General features: G+C 41.6%; 1 protein-coding gene across 2 annotated transcripts in view; it reads left to right on the top strand.

Moving 5' to 3' along the window:
- Positions 1–13,593, top strand: part of ITGA9 (integrin subunit alpha 9) — a 228,945-nt gene that overhangs the window by 206,001 nt on the left and 9,351 nt on the right. For both annotated transcript variants that reach the window (XM_074881876.1, XM_074881788.1), the window contains one exon: positions 922–1,041. In XM_074881876.1, coding sequence (XP_074737977.1) covers positions 922–1,041 — 120 coding nt within the window. The remainder of the gene's footprint in view (positions 1–921; positions 1,042–13,593) is intronic.

Here is a 13,593-nt window from a genome sequence, read left to right as displayed (position 1 = left end):
GAGGAAGACTCAGTACTTTGCCTATCAAAGCAAAGCCAGACAAAGCAAACGTATTACATTTAAAAAAAATCCCTGCTGCCTCTCTGCATTTGCTGGATATTAAATTGCAAAATTTAACATGAAATAGCCCTCACTGAGGTGAACTGTTTTTGAGTTTTCCACTGAGGAACTGGTTTTGATTGAAATAAGAGACTGAAAATTCACATGGTGTATACAAGCAGTATAATTTGCTCCCATTTTCGTCTTAAGACAGACGGTTAAGGAAAGCACTTTGTAGGATGTATTTCCCTGCCATACATGCTGTACAAAAAGAGAGACAATAACAGCAGGGGTCTGCTTTCTGCATTCCCAGAAGAACCCATGACTGCACACGCCCTTCCCTCTTTCACACAATGTGCCTTGTGAAGCAGCAGGGACAATGTATTCGATAGGGATGTATGCGAGTTGTCCCATTTTTTGTGGAAAAACGTTAACAAGCTCAGCATACGTGAGTGTTTCATGTGAAGCGTTGGGGCGTTTGGCAGTGCCAGGAACATGATGAGTGAGACAAACCACGTGAGATGTCACGGCAATCCCTGCCAATCCAAGGGATGGACTCTGTGCAAACCTTTGTGCACCTTTGGTGGCCCAGTACAGAACAAGCTCACTGTCTGGAGTGGGGGTTGGCAGGGTAGGAATTATTTCAGGGTGGAAGCTGATATCCTTTGGATCCAATGCGTGGCTACTCAAATTCCACTTGAAAGCTTTAAATCCCTTGCGAAAAATAGATGGAAAGCACGAAATGAAGGACGCATTCCGTATTTGTTTGACAGTTGAAATACGATCAGCGAGGCCACCATGCAATGTGTTTAATAAGATGAGTACAAGAGAAAACAATACAACTTCCAATCATAAAAAGATCTTTTTCTAATTGCTTTGTAGGTGGTCTTCGAGGCTTTGCACAATCTGGAGCCTCGTGGGTATGTTGTCGGATGGATCATTGCCATCAGTTTGCTGGTGGGAATTCTCATCTTCCTGTTGCTGGCTGTGCTCTTATGGAAGGTAAGGTAACAGATGCAACAAAAACACCAAGGCTATTCCCAGGAAAAAAAGCTTAAATTTATCCTTGCATTTAACATCCATTTGCTTTAGGAACTGAATGATTGTCCACTCCATTACAAAAGCCATCAGCCAGTGAAAATATTTTCATATCCAGGCTTTTGTGAGGAACAGGGAGAGACTCGTGATGTAGAGCAGAAGTGGAAAAGTGGATTTTATTTTATTTTTTTTAGGGTCTGGTTATTAAAAGTTGAAACCTCTGATGCCATTTCAGGACAAAGGAGGATCCCTCTTAAAAACCTGCTGTTATCTCACACTTAGATATTTGGTTCATCTCTATGTTTTTCTGATGACTGAGGCTCGCTGATTTCAACAGGGTTTCCTGAAAATCAGGTCAACTTTGCTTGACCAGCCAAAAGATTGTATATATGCCTAGCAAAAACCAGTCTAACTACTGTTTTCAAGAGTTAAGCACCTGGGGGAGAGGAGTATCCAGCAATAAATTCTTCAGATCCCTCAAAGAGAGAGTTCTGGATGAGTAAAATGTATTATCAGAGCAAGAAGCACTGGGACCTGTTAAAAGCCAGCCTTCACACCATCTCTGACAAGACAGAATTCTTGTACCCAGGCACTGTTACATGGTAAAACTGGGCTGATGCTGACACTTAGCAGCAACCATCTGGTGTGGTAAATATGAAGGGTAAGGAGCTTCAAGTGTTTTCATTCCTCAGTTCCCTGTTACCAATCCATAAATTTAAAAGGCCATGGTCAAGGTCAGGGACTGTCTTTGAGAGAAGTAAATCTCAAATACACACATGGGAACAAGTCCAACCTTATTTTGCTTCCCGTGGCGGAGGTCCAGCAGCCTGATTCGCACTGTTTAGCAGCATGTGTGCTGCAGGCTCTGCTCGCTGACTGTGCCGGGACTGGAGGTCACAGCCCCAGTGTGCTGCTAAAGGACATATTGCTGCAGGTCGCGAGGCTGTAAAATGGATTTACAAACCTGGGCCAAAACCTGGCCGTGCAGTTCTTATTGTAGATTATACAGATGTAGCTGTGTTGTAGATTATACAACTACTTCATAGATTATATGCATTTTATATGGGTTATAGACTTAACGTATTTTTATAGTCACTTTTGAAGATTTTTAAACACATACTGGCCAGGTCAAAATTGAGTGTGTTTTCAATTTGGAAAACAAGATTTGACCATAGTCTAGAATATCTTGTAACTTCTGTTTTTTTTGGCATGCAGGAAATGCTTTTGCTTTCCATGGCAGAAAGAGTGAAAATTTAAAAAAAAAAAAAAAAAAAAAAAAAAAAAGGGGGGGGCAATTTAGATGGCAAAATAACCATGAGAATGGAAAAATGTGAGATTGGAAGAGGCCCAGGGTTTATGTCTCAATGACACACAGTTTTGAAAAAGGAGTTACTGCTGCTGATACCTATATGACTGATTTTATATGGCTCGTTTCCTGAAGGTAAAAACGAACTAGATGAGCTGTTTGAAAATGTACAAGATAAGAGGAACAGCACCTTTCACTGTGAGTCTCCATCAGAATCTGACACAAGTTCAATTCTTGGTCTCTACTAGAATTAATTACAGTCCTTTGCTTCCTGGCTTAAGCTTGAGACTTGAGCTCTTTTAAATTTTATAGGGATCGTTCAGGTACACATGAAGAAGCTGCCATTTTGTTGCATGAAAGCCTTGAGGGAAAATCCAAGTGACAGTAATAAATAATTATAACGAACACGAGGCTTATATAGCCCTTTCTACATGCAGATGTGCTGAGGCAAGGCAAGGTGAGATGCCTTGCCCGAGGCCCTGTGGCAGAGATGGCAGTAACAGCCAGGCTTTGTCAGCTGCAGTCCAGTGCTTATCCACAGCGTCGCATGATTACTAAAGGAACCAATAACTTCAGGTTTTGTTTTAGAGAAAAGTGATTAAAAGTGTGTAGCTGCTAGAATCAGCCAGTATTTTCATTTAAGTCTTAGTTTGGAACATAAATATACCTAAGTAATACTTTGCACTCACTAGTTGCTATATTTATTAGTTACTGGCAATATTAAAGTTGTCTGAGATAAAACTGACATGGGAAAGTTGCAGTCCTACAGAGGAATCTTAATTGTCTGATACTAAAATTGGCCAAGTATATCCTACAGTCATTCCTAAATTTTGTGTGTGAAGTCATCAAAAAAATCCTTGTATTAGAAATGTTATAGTCTTTAACTGTGGAACGAAAGAACAGATTTGAATTAGAGTTTGGGCATCTTAGAACCACTAGTGAGAACTAGAAATGACTCAAATTTTAGGACTAGAGTATAAACTAAATTATATTTTTATTAAGAAATTAGAGCTAAACTGTGGTCCTGGAACGCAGCTGTTTACACAAAACAGAGCAGGAGCTGGAGCAAACTCATTATAAGGGAACTGAGCGCTGGCAGCCGTGCAGGACTTGCTGGCAGCGACTGTGTCTCAGCCCGGTGTGGAAGGTACACACTTACTGTGCGCACAACTGCGCCGGGAGTGGTGCAACACAATGGACAAATCCTCGAGCATGCCAGTGTTTTGCAGATGGAGTAAGCAGCTCCTTAAAGTCGCAGAAAAATATTAGAATACTTGTAAATATTTCACATAACGCACTGCTAGAATTAATGGCATTAGCAGGAGTGAGATCTCAGGGACATTCCAGCCCCAAATCCTATTTTGAATCAGAATAAGGTTACTGTGCATACAGTAAGATGAAGACGGTAATTATTTCATTATTTGTAAATCTAAAACTGCACAGTTGAGGGGGTCCATGTCAATGGAAGTGATGTTAAATGCTGGGTTGTTTCACTTCAAATAAAAGCTTATTTGTTTACATGCAAGACCACAGCCATGTTTATGCTCAAAATCTTGTTATGAGGGCGTGAGCTTGATCAGTTTTTGACTGGCTTTGCTTCTCTGTTTATATTAGTATTTGGTGTAGACACAGTGTTTCCTCTGGTTTAAGTGCATGCAGAATCAGAGGGGGTGAGCAGCATTTCTCTGACTTCCATGAGATGCTGTGCATAAGGCAGAGAGGCAAGAGTTGCCCCTTTTTTGCCTATTTCGTTGGATAGCCCAGTTTTACACTGACACTTTTGGCTATTTGTATCTTGTTCATCCCCTCTGGATGCCTTTGTGCAGGCATCCGTGGGGACGTGCTCCCACTTGCCAGTTCCTCTGCAGCGTGGCTTGCTCTCCCTACTTGTGCCTCGCCTGTGGTCTCCCATGTGGAAGTGGAGCGGGAGGGGCTCTCATGCTGTTGCCCACAGCAATACATCTTGCTTTTTACTGCAGAGATTCTTGCTTTTTACTGCGGAGATTGGCCTGTACCTCTTCGGTGGCCTCCAGATGCTTGTGGAGAGTGGAGCAGGGGAGGAGGTCGCTTTGCTTCAGGCCAACTACCCACGTGCTAGACGAGCTGGTGGTTTCACAAGCCCTGGCAACAGTTCAGGAAGGAAAGGCAGTCATGGCTGGATTGTTTTGGAGAGTGCTGTCCCACACATGCTTCCCTCAGCTGTCAGGACTGCAGCCATGCGCGGGGACAAGGTCCCCTTCAGGCATTGTGGATTTATCCACACATAAACCAGTGGAGAAATAGCATACGCCATGCAAATGCAAAACTGAAGCATGATATATTATAACACAATATTCTATTAATAGTAGTAGTGCTTTACAATGCTTTGGATTGAAGTTTCTACATTTGAACTGGCTTGAGTTGTGGGAGTGAATTATTCAATCCATATCATTTTAGATAAAGTGCACAGAAAGAAAACAATATTTTGTGCCCAGAGGATATCAAAGAGGGGTTATGTAAGTGAGTACCAGACTGGACATTTGGGCAGCTGAGTGATCTGTGGAGCCAGTTGTGGAAGTGACCTGCAAAACAAAGATTTTATATTCATAGTAGTATTTGTGGCATGTATAACGCAGGAGCTGGACTTTTATCTAAACTTATTTATCTAGACATTAATCTTCTTTCTAAACTGAGCCTATCCCTGTGGTAGCCATGCTCTGACTTGTCTAAAATGAGGTTTCTAACAGTGTTTCATAGCTTTTGGATTCCTGGGGCAAATAATTGATCTGTGGGTGTCCCTTATGTAATATGACACTCCTCTGCTTCAAACCGTGGATTTTTGACAGGGTTGCAGAGAGAAGGACAAGCAGGATAGCACCCACATGTGTTGTTTTTTGATTAGCCAGAGGGTTGCTGCTCTTCCGTACGTGCTAGGCAGAACTTTTTTTCCCTTTGTCTTAAATTGAAAGTTTTAAGACTTTTTTTTTTTTTTTTTTAGTTTTTAGGAGAAATATTGTGAAGACACTTCTGTATACTGAGCTGAGTTACTGCACTCTTTGAACTGGCTTTTTCCAGTGGGGAGCGTGAGTCCTACCAAGTGCTGGACTTGCAAAATCCTCGTTTAAACAGAGGCTGTATGCGTGGATGCAGCTGTTTGCTTGCACTGCTTTAAGGGACAAACTTTGAAATCCGAATCTTTCTTTATGAAATATGAAGTCCTTTAAAAAAAGCCAGACAAACCCTAGCAGGCTTTTCAGAGGTGCTTTTGGGCTTCTCGCTTGGAGAAGCCTTATGACTTTTTCCTGTGCCTGCACAAGTGTCTTTGAAAGAACACTTGTATTGCCCTACATGCAATAGTTGCCATTGCCTCTCATATCGTTTCAGTGTTCAGAAAATATCTGAAGCTAACCAAGGCTAAAGCGAACTTGAAATTCACCTATGTAGCAAAAACCACTGTTTCCCCCTTTTTGGAAGGAGACACTTTCCCTTACTTAGGGCCTCAAACATTAAGTCTTTTTACAATGGGCCAAAACATACAGCTCACCATTTTCCAGCAGAGGAAAAAAAAACCAACCCAACCCTCTGCACTTATTCTTTGCCAGTGGTTGCTCTGTATCCTGCGTTACAAGCCCAAAAGTATTTTCTCTCCCTTTTATCTATAGCTCAGGTGGCAGAGGCTAGCTACCATTTCCTGGCCAGTCCTTGTACTGACCCCCTTTCCTGGTGGCCAGGTTTTGGAGCAGTAGATCTGCAATGAAATAAAACTTTTTCTTTTACTTCCCCAGAGGTGCACATGCAAATACAGTTATGGCACAAAACCTCTTTGGATTTCAGTGCAGGGGAGAAGTCTGGCTTCTCTGTCTCTCTCTCTCTATATATTTCCTATCTGTATATCTATAGTCTGTATATATCTGTCTATAATCTATTTATATACTCTTTGCAGGAAGAATACTTTTCAATTAAAAAAATCTCCCAGATGGTTGTAACCCACCCAGTCACAGATCTGTAACCTCAAATGTTGGTTTTAGAGGTGGGGACAGAGAAACCTGTTGAAACTGAGTGGCATTTTGTACCTTTGATGAAAGTGGTGCCTATTCAGAGTTCACATGCTTCTTCCTTTCTGTACATACAATTCCAAGAATAAGCCATTATTTACTAAGGTGATGCTTTAAAATTAAGAATCATAATTGATGTTCAGATAAACAAGGGAGCCGACTCTTTGCTAGGGGCTAGTGATGGGGTGGAATTCACAGCTCACAAAGGTCTTCCCTGTAGAGATGTAGATGGATGCACCAGCTGCCTCAGAACTCATTAAGTCTATAATTCTCCTTTTTCTTCCTTTTTTTTTTTCTTCTCCACTGTCTCTCCTCAGTGTAAAACCATGGCGATGCTAGTTTCTCACACTTTCTTACAAGTTCCTGCCCAGCTTTGCTCATTTTTCAGCTTTTCTCACTTACAAAAGTATGATCCCTACCTGTAGGAACTACATAGCCTTTATCTGTCCTGTCTGTCCATCAGACCTGCAAAAACTGTGATTTCATTTGTGTTCCCTGAACGTCCTCTTTCTGTAGTCCTCAAATCATTGCATTCTGTAGAGTTTTTCTGATAAACTTTTAATTTTGTGGCTTTTGTTACCCATTGATCTAGTTGTTTCAAGTAAGTTACTTGCTATCCCGTATGTAGGCTTCTAAGGAGTACTACTTTTTTGACACAAATTCTAGGTTCAGTAGTCCTAGAATGAGGCTTTTTCAATATTTTCCAGTCAGACGATAATTAACTTCAGTGATTGAAAACCAAACCCATATTAACTCCCAAACATGGATACATCTTCATTATGTGTATCAGCTGGGAAAACTTGAGAAGGGAATGGGGCGGTGGAAGTTGTTGATTGTCTGTATAAATAATGACATTTTCACCAGGCAGAAGTTAGGTGGATCATTTGAAATCTGCTTATTTTCTTAAAGAACAGTCAAAACTGTGTTTTATTATGTTTCCTTTTCCTGGACCAAAGTGAGCATCACAAAATGTTTGTAGACCCTCGACTTCCCGAGACCAAAAAGGTTTGTGTTCCTGCAACAGTGACTCAAATGTTGGCTTTTCTACAGTAGATTATTTGGGGTCTTTGCTGTACTTTTTGAATTCAGCCTGAATGTTACAGGAAGATTGAGCTTGGCATCTTTTATTTGTTTTTACACAAGTAAGTGGTTAATGCTGCTGTTGTAGCCAAAACACTGTCTTCCCCAGTGAGTTTGCTGGCTGCCATGTAATATTTGTTCACCACCCTCAAGAACAAGGTTGGCAACATTTCAGTGGTGGTGTGTGTCCAGTACTTGTGAAATGCCTTTGTTATCTTTCCGGATAAAATGAGCTATGTAAATGTACAACAATAATGTTGTGGCTGAGCGTTCTCTCTGGTCTCGGTGTCCTCCAAATGGGAGCTGTGCATGCCAGGGCACTTTCAGAACATCACAGCCATTGCAACTGCGTCGCTCTCATCCTGGCACTGTGTGAACAAATTGAATCTGCTGGCAAGAGAGAGATAGAATTGTGGTTCAGAACATCTTTCTGAAAAGAAGAAAGATAGCCATCATTTTCAGGAGCCCAAACCAGAAAAAGAATACGTGTGTAGACTGAAAAATTGCAAATAAGTACCTAAGGTTCCAAGGTTCCCCACGGCCGGAACACAACATGTGTATGTATTGGAAGTCGTTAGCATCCCTCGGACCCAAATGCCAATAACAGAGAAAATGTGACTTGCATAGTCTGAATTCTCTCTTTAGGCTTGGTGTCACAGTGGGAAATGCTGTATTGTGACTTAAAACAGCCGTTGCCGTTTCCTCCTGGTTCAGCTAAACCCATGTAATAAGTTATTCTGATAATTATGGACATAGTACAACTTTCATTCAAATATTTTTGGCAAGTGGAATGTATCAAAATATGATTGTAAAGCTACTTTTTATTGATTCCAGAAATAGTCTTTAATGTTTAGTCTCTGGTTTTCAAACAAAGCCAGAAATATTTCAGTAGTTTTTCTTTTTTTCTTTGGAGAGGAAATAGGAAATAAGGATTGAGATACATCTTAAATTAATAGCACTTACAGGAATGATATATTTAATTACTGTCCTATTCCCTGCTGAGATTTAAGAAATCAGTATATAGTAATTTGTCCAGACATGTCTGCAGTAGACATTGTGTTCTTTCTAATTTTTGAGACTGATAATCAGTGATGAGCTTTGGATGATGGCTGTGTTCATTCTATGACTTTTAAAAAAACAAACTACTTAGTAAAATTTTGCAATAGGAAGAAATCTTTACACTGTTTGGAAGTGTTTATAAGTTTTACTGTTGGCTAATTCGCTTTTTGATTACACTTGTAAATATACTGGTAACATCTGTCATGCAAGTTACTGTGCACAGTTACCATCCAGCAAGAAGTTCATGCTTTCATTAAACAAAACTTACCAGAACTCATTACTGAAAGATCTTTAAAAGTCCAGTCACTGGAGTTCTCTTCATTTCTAAATTACTGTAAGTACTAAGTCCTTAACAAAATGTATTATGTATGCACAAATGATTCAAATGCTAGATGGATGAGTCTTGTCTGAGGCAGAGTAGATCTTACCTACATGGGAAAGATATTCCAAGGGTAGACACCAGAACTACCAGCTTTATTCACTACATTAGCAAGTAGGTCCGTTGAAGCCCACTGAACAACTCCTGGAAGAAAAGTTGCATGAGAAGTGGTTAGAGGAACAAATTATTGATGACTGGGCCTCGTGTTTAGAGTGGGGTGACACTGTAGCATCAGTGACAACAGCAAGGCATGTTACATTAAAAAAAACAGAGTTCTAAATTAGATTGCCTGCCGTGGTGTCCATCTCTGTGTGCAGTTATCTCTTTCACACACATAAATGCATCTTTTCCATGCATGCTGCTACTCTGAATTGTGTATATCTACTTTGAGGTACTCAGCATTAGTGAGTGTTTTTTGAAAATCTGGCCTTTGAGATAGACATAAAGCCTTTCATTAAATTAATAGTTTATTTAATGACTGTTTGAGCTAAGTTTATGAATTGACTGACTGTTCTTAGCAAAACAAAAAGAGCACTTAAAGTTTTTCTTATTATTTCAACATTACAAAGTAACTGCCTAAGAAAATACGTGTTTAAAAACTATGCTTGTTTTACTACTACAGCATGTAAAATGAACTTCCTTCTAAAATCTGTGGAGGATTACAGATCTTCACCCTAGGTACGAACAATACTATCTTAAGTCAGTTAGCCAGGCTATGTGAAAACAGCTTAAAAGTTAAGTGCAATACTGTGTACATTGCTAGTTCTTTTCTGCCATAGCAATGTCTATCTGTTGCAATATGTTGAGATCAGATACAGATGCTAGGTATCAAATTCTTCCATAGTAGTAGACCAGGTGTTTGGACAGGAGAACTTACCTCTGAACAAGCTGCTGAACTTCTCTTTGCCTCAATTTCCCAGCTGTATAAGTATATATAGCATTGTGTATATTAAGCAAATGAGGACCTACATCACAGGAAGATTAAGGGATTTGATGCTCAAAAAGTCAAAGACACTGAATAATCATAGCCAGACCACTCAAGTCCTCATTAGCTTACCTTAGTCACACTATCGTCCTAGTCAGCTTCATCAGGGGCCCAACTTAAATGCCTCTGTGCAAATGCACATAGCATGGGGAATAAACAAGAGGAGCTAGAGACGTGCACATGCCTGCAGGGCTACCATCTTATTGGCATCACAGAGACATGGTGGAATGGCTCCTATGACTGCAGTGTTGGAATGGAAGGATACAGGCTCTTTAGGAAGGACAGGCAGGGGAGATGAGGAGAGGGTCACCCTCTATGTCACTGACCAGCTGGGGTGCATGGAGCTCCACCTGGGGATGGGTGAGGAGCCAACCGAGAGTTTATGGGTCAGGATTAAAGGGAGGGTAGGGACAGGTGACGTTATAGTGGGGGTCTATAGTGGGGGTCTGCTACAGGCCACCTGACCAGGAAGACCGAGTGGATGAGGCCCTCCATAGACAGATGGGAGCAGTCTCACATTCACAAGCACTGGTCCTCATGTGGGGGACTTTAACACCCCAATACCTGTTGGAGGGACAACAGAGCAGGACATAAGCAATCCAGGAGGTTCCTGGAATGCGGTGATGATAACTTCCTTCTCCAAGTGATAGAGGAGCCAACGAGGAGAGGTGCTATGCTGGACCTTGTTGTCACCAACAAGGAGGGGCTCGTGAGGAATGTGAAGCTCAAGGACAGCCTTGGCTGCAGTAGCCGTGAAATGGTGGAGTTCAAGATCCTTAGGGCAGCGAGGAGGGCGCACAGCAAACTCACTACCCTGGACTTCAGGAGAGCAGACTGGAGAGGTGGGCCTGTGCAAACCTCATGGAGTTCAACAAGGCCAAGTGCAAGGTCCTGCACGTGGGTCAGCGCAATGCCAAGCACAAATACAGACTTGGGCAAAGAGTGGATTGAGAGCATCCCTGAGGAAAAGGACTTGGGGGTGTTGGTTGATGAGAAGCTCAACGTGACCCAGCAATTTGCGCTCACAGCCCAGAAAGCCAACCATACCCTGGGCTGCATCAAAAGGAACATGACCAGCAGGTTTAGAGAGGTGATTCTCTGCTTCTGCTCTGCTCTTTAGACCCCTACCTGGAGTACTGTGTCCAGATCTGGGGCCCCCAACGTAAGAAGGACATGGATCTGTTGGATCTAGTCCAGAGGAGATCCACAAAGATGCTCGGGGGGCTGGAGCACCTCCTCTGTGAGGGCAGGCTGAGAGAGTTGGGGGTGTTCAGCTGGAGAAGAGAAGGCTCTGGGGAGACCTTAGAGCAGCCTTCCAGGACTGAAAGGGACTACAGATGGGGAGGGACTTTTTACAAGGGCATGTAGTGATAGGCCAAGGAGTAATGGCTTTAAACTGAAAGAGGGTAGGTTTACATTAGATCTAAGGAAGAAGTTTTTCCCTGTGAGGGTGTGAGACACTGTCACAGGTTGCCCAGAGAAGCTGTGGCTGCCCCCTCCCTAGAAGTGTTCAAGGCCAGGTTGGACGGGGCTTTGGGCAACCTGGGCTAGTGGAAGGTGTCCCTGCCCATGGCAGGGGGTTGGGACTAGATGGTCTTTAAGGTCCCTTCCAACCCAAACCATTCTATGATTCCTCCTAAATATACAGTTCTCTTTTAACTACAGGCAAGACACATAGCTGCTTTCCAGACATGCCTTTTCCTCATGGGGAGCCAGGCAGTGGCAGTTCGTCAGTCCTTTATGGAAAAGCTGATATGCAGTATCTGTTCATGACCCCTCTGTACTATGGCAAGGGTCCTTTAATTGGGACAAAGGAAGTGGTGCATCCTCTTGGAGCTGGTGGCTTGCCAGAATTATCCAGGGCCCTGTGAAGCCAAGAGCAAAGAATTTTTTCTTGCCTTCTTGGCAGTAGTAAAGTGAGATGCACCTAATAACCAGTGATTGATCTCTGCATGGGGAAACACGCTTCCAATCTCAGCAGCCCTGCTTTGCAGAGATTGGGGGTGTTGCTGCTTTGCCGACTGGTGTCATCTTTGTTGGGGTGACGTTCCTGGCCCCACTTTGAACCATGATTAGCTGCGTATTTTCTAGCTGTGGTGCTGTTTATGAGAAGGCAGAATTGGCCAAGGGGCACGCACCCAAAAGAGGTGAGGAGAGGAGTAAGTGAATTCTTTCTGAAGGGCCATGAGGTCGATGGTTTGGGACCTCTACCTACATTAAAGAGATGTGGCAGTAAAAGATTCATGATGTAAGTCCAGACTGTTCATCAGGTATAGCTGGATAGTGCTTACAGTAGATGAAGAAACTGTATAATAGAGGTAAGACATAAGCTTGTGATTAAGGCACTGAACCCAAAGTATCTTGTCAAAGCCTTGTTTAATGGAAGATTTCTTTAGTGGTTCTTAAATTTTGTTTTATTTCTAGTTGCACCATGTCAGTATTTACTTCGCTCTCTTTTCTTTTTACTTGGTGGTTTGTACTGTGGTCAGTAACCTCCTTTAGAAGACATTTGTCAGCAGAGCCATAGTGATAGAAATCAATACTTTTTGTGTGCAGCTTAGTACCTCAGTATACACTAGAGAAACTTAATTTAAAAAATGAACAAAAAGTGGCAAAAGTCTCTGATATAGTTTTGGATTCTGTTTGAACATTGTCGTTCACAAACCTGTATTCATAGCTCAGTTATAGTCTCGAAACTGTAAATCGAGACAATTTTTTTTTTTAACAGCAGTGTCTACCTGTTCTTATCAATTGTTTCTTATTTCTTAATAGGTGATGTTAATGGGAAAAAGACTTTTAAAAAGATACATAATGTAACCATTCTTCTACAATCCACATTTCAAACTATTTTTATTTGATTGAGAGAATAAGCCTCACTGGGCATGACAAAAATGCTTTAGACATTTACCCAACAACGAATATAACAAAGGCAGTGATACTGCTTTTCCTCTGATCAACTTTGTTTTGTTCCCAACTGCTGATTAAATTTTATTTTGTAATATTGTCACTCTTCAAACCTACTTATAATTGGCACCCTAGAGAGATAGCCACAGGACGGTAATGCAGGAAGTGCTGACTAAATGTTTATACTTTTGGAGTTCAGAAAAATATAAAGTCCAGTAATTCAGCGGTCAGCCTTGGATGTGCAGAAAACAGCAGCTGAAAAAGACAATAGTTTATTGTGATGTTAATCCAACACTTTGAAATCACTTTGACTGAAGTTTTCCATTTTTGTGAGTGCTTGAAGAGTACCATTTTATGTGAGTGTTGTTAGACATGACTTATCTATGATTTTTAAGGGATTTAAACCTGTCGCGACAGCTAGAGGGAGTTGTGTGTGCTAGTGAAAGGCTTTAAAAACTCAGGATTGAATAGAGGACTTAACAGTGCTGTCACATGGCAAGAAATAACTTCACAGTAGCAGGTGTAATTCCCCAGCCTACAAGTAACACAGAGTTTCTATTCCTTTGTTGTTCGGTTTTGCCCGGAACATGCTTTCTGCTCCACGTATACTGTAGATGGCAGTAAGGTTATGCTAGAAAAGGGTACGTGGGCTGGAATAACTGAATTAAAGGATGTGTGTACAACCTATAGATGGTTTCAGGTTTTGAATCTAAGCTACCTATTTGTAGCAGCTTTAATACTTACTTGAAGCACCTCCAGAAAGGACTGG

The sequence above is a fragment of the Strix uralensis genome, chromosome 1 (genome assembly GCF_047716275.1).
Source record: "Strix uralensis isolate ZFMK-TIS-50842 chromosome 1, bStrUra1, whole genome shotgun sequence".
Classification (NCBI taxonomy): domain Eukaryota; kingdom Metazoa; phylum Chordata; class Aves; order Strigiformes; family Strigidae; genus Strix; species Strix uralensis.
This window is presented reverse-complemented; position numbering and strand designations above follow the sequence as displayed.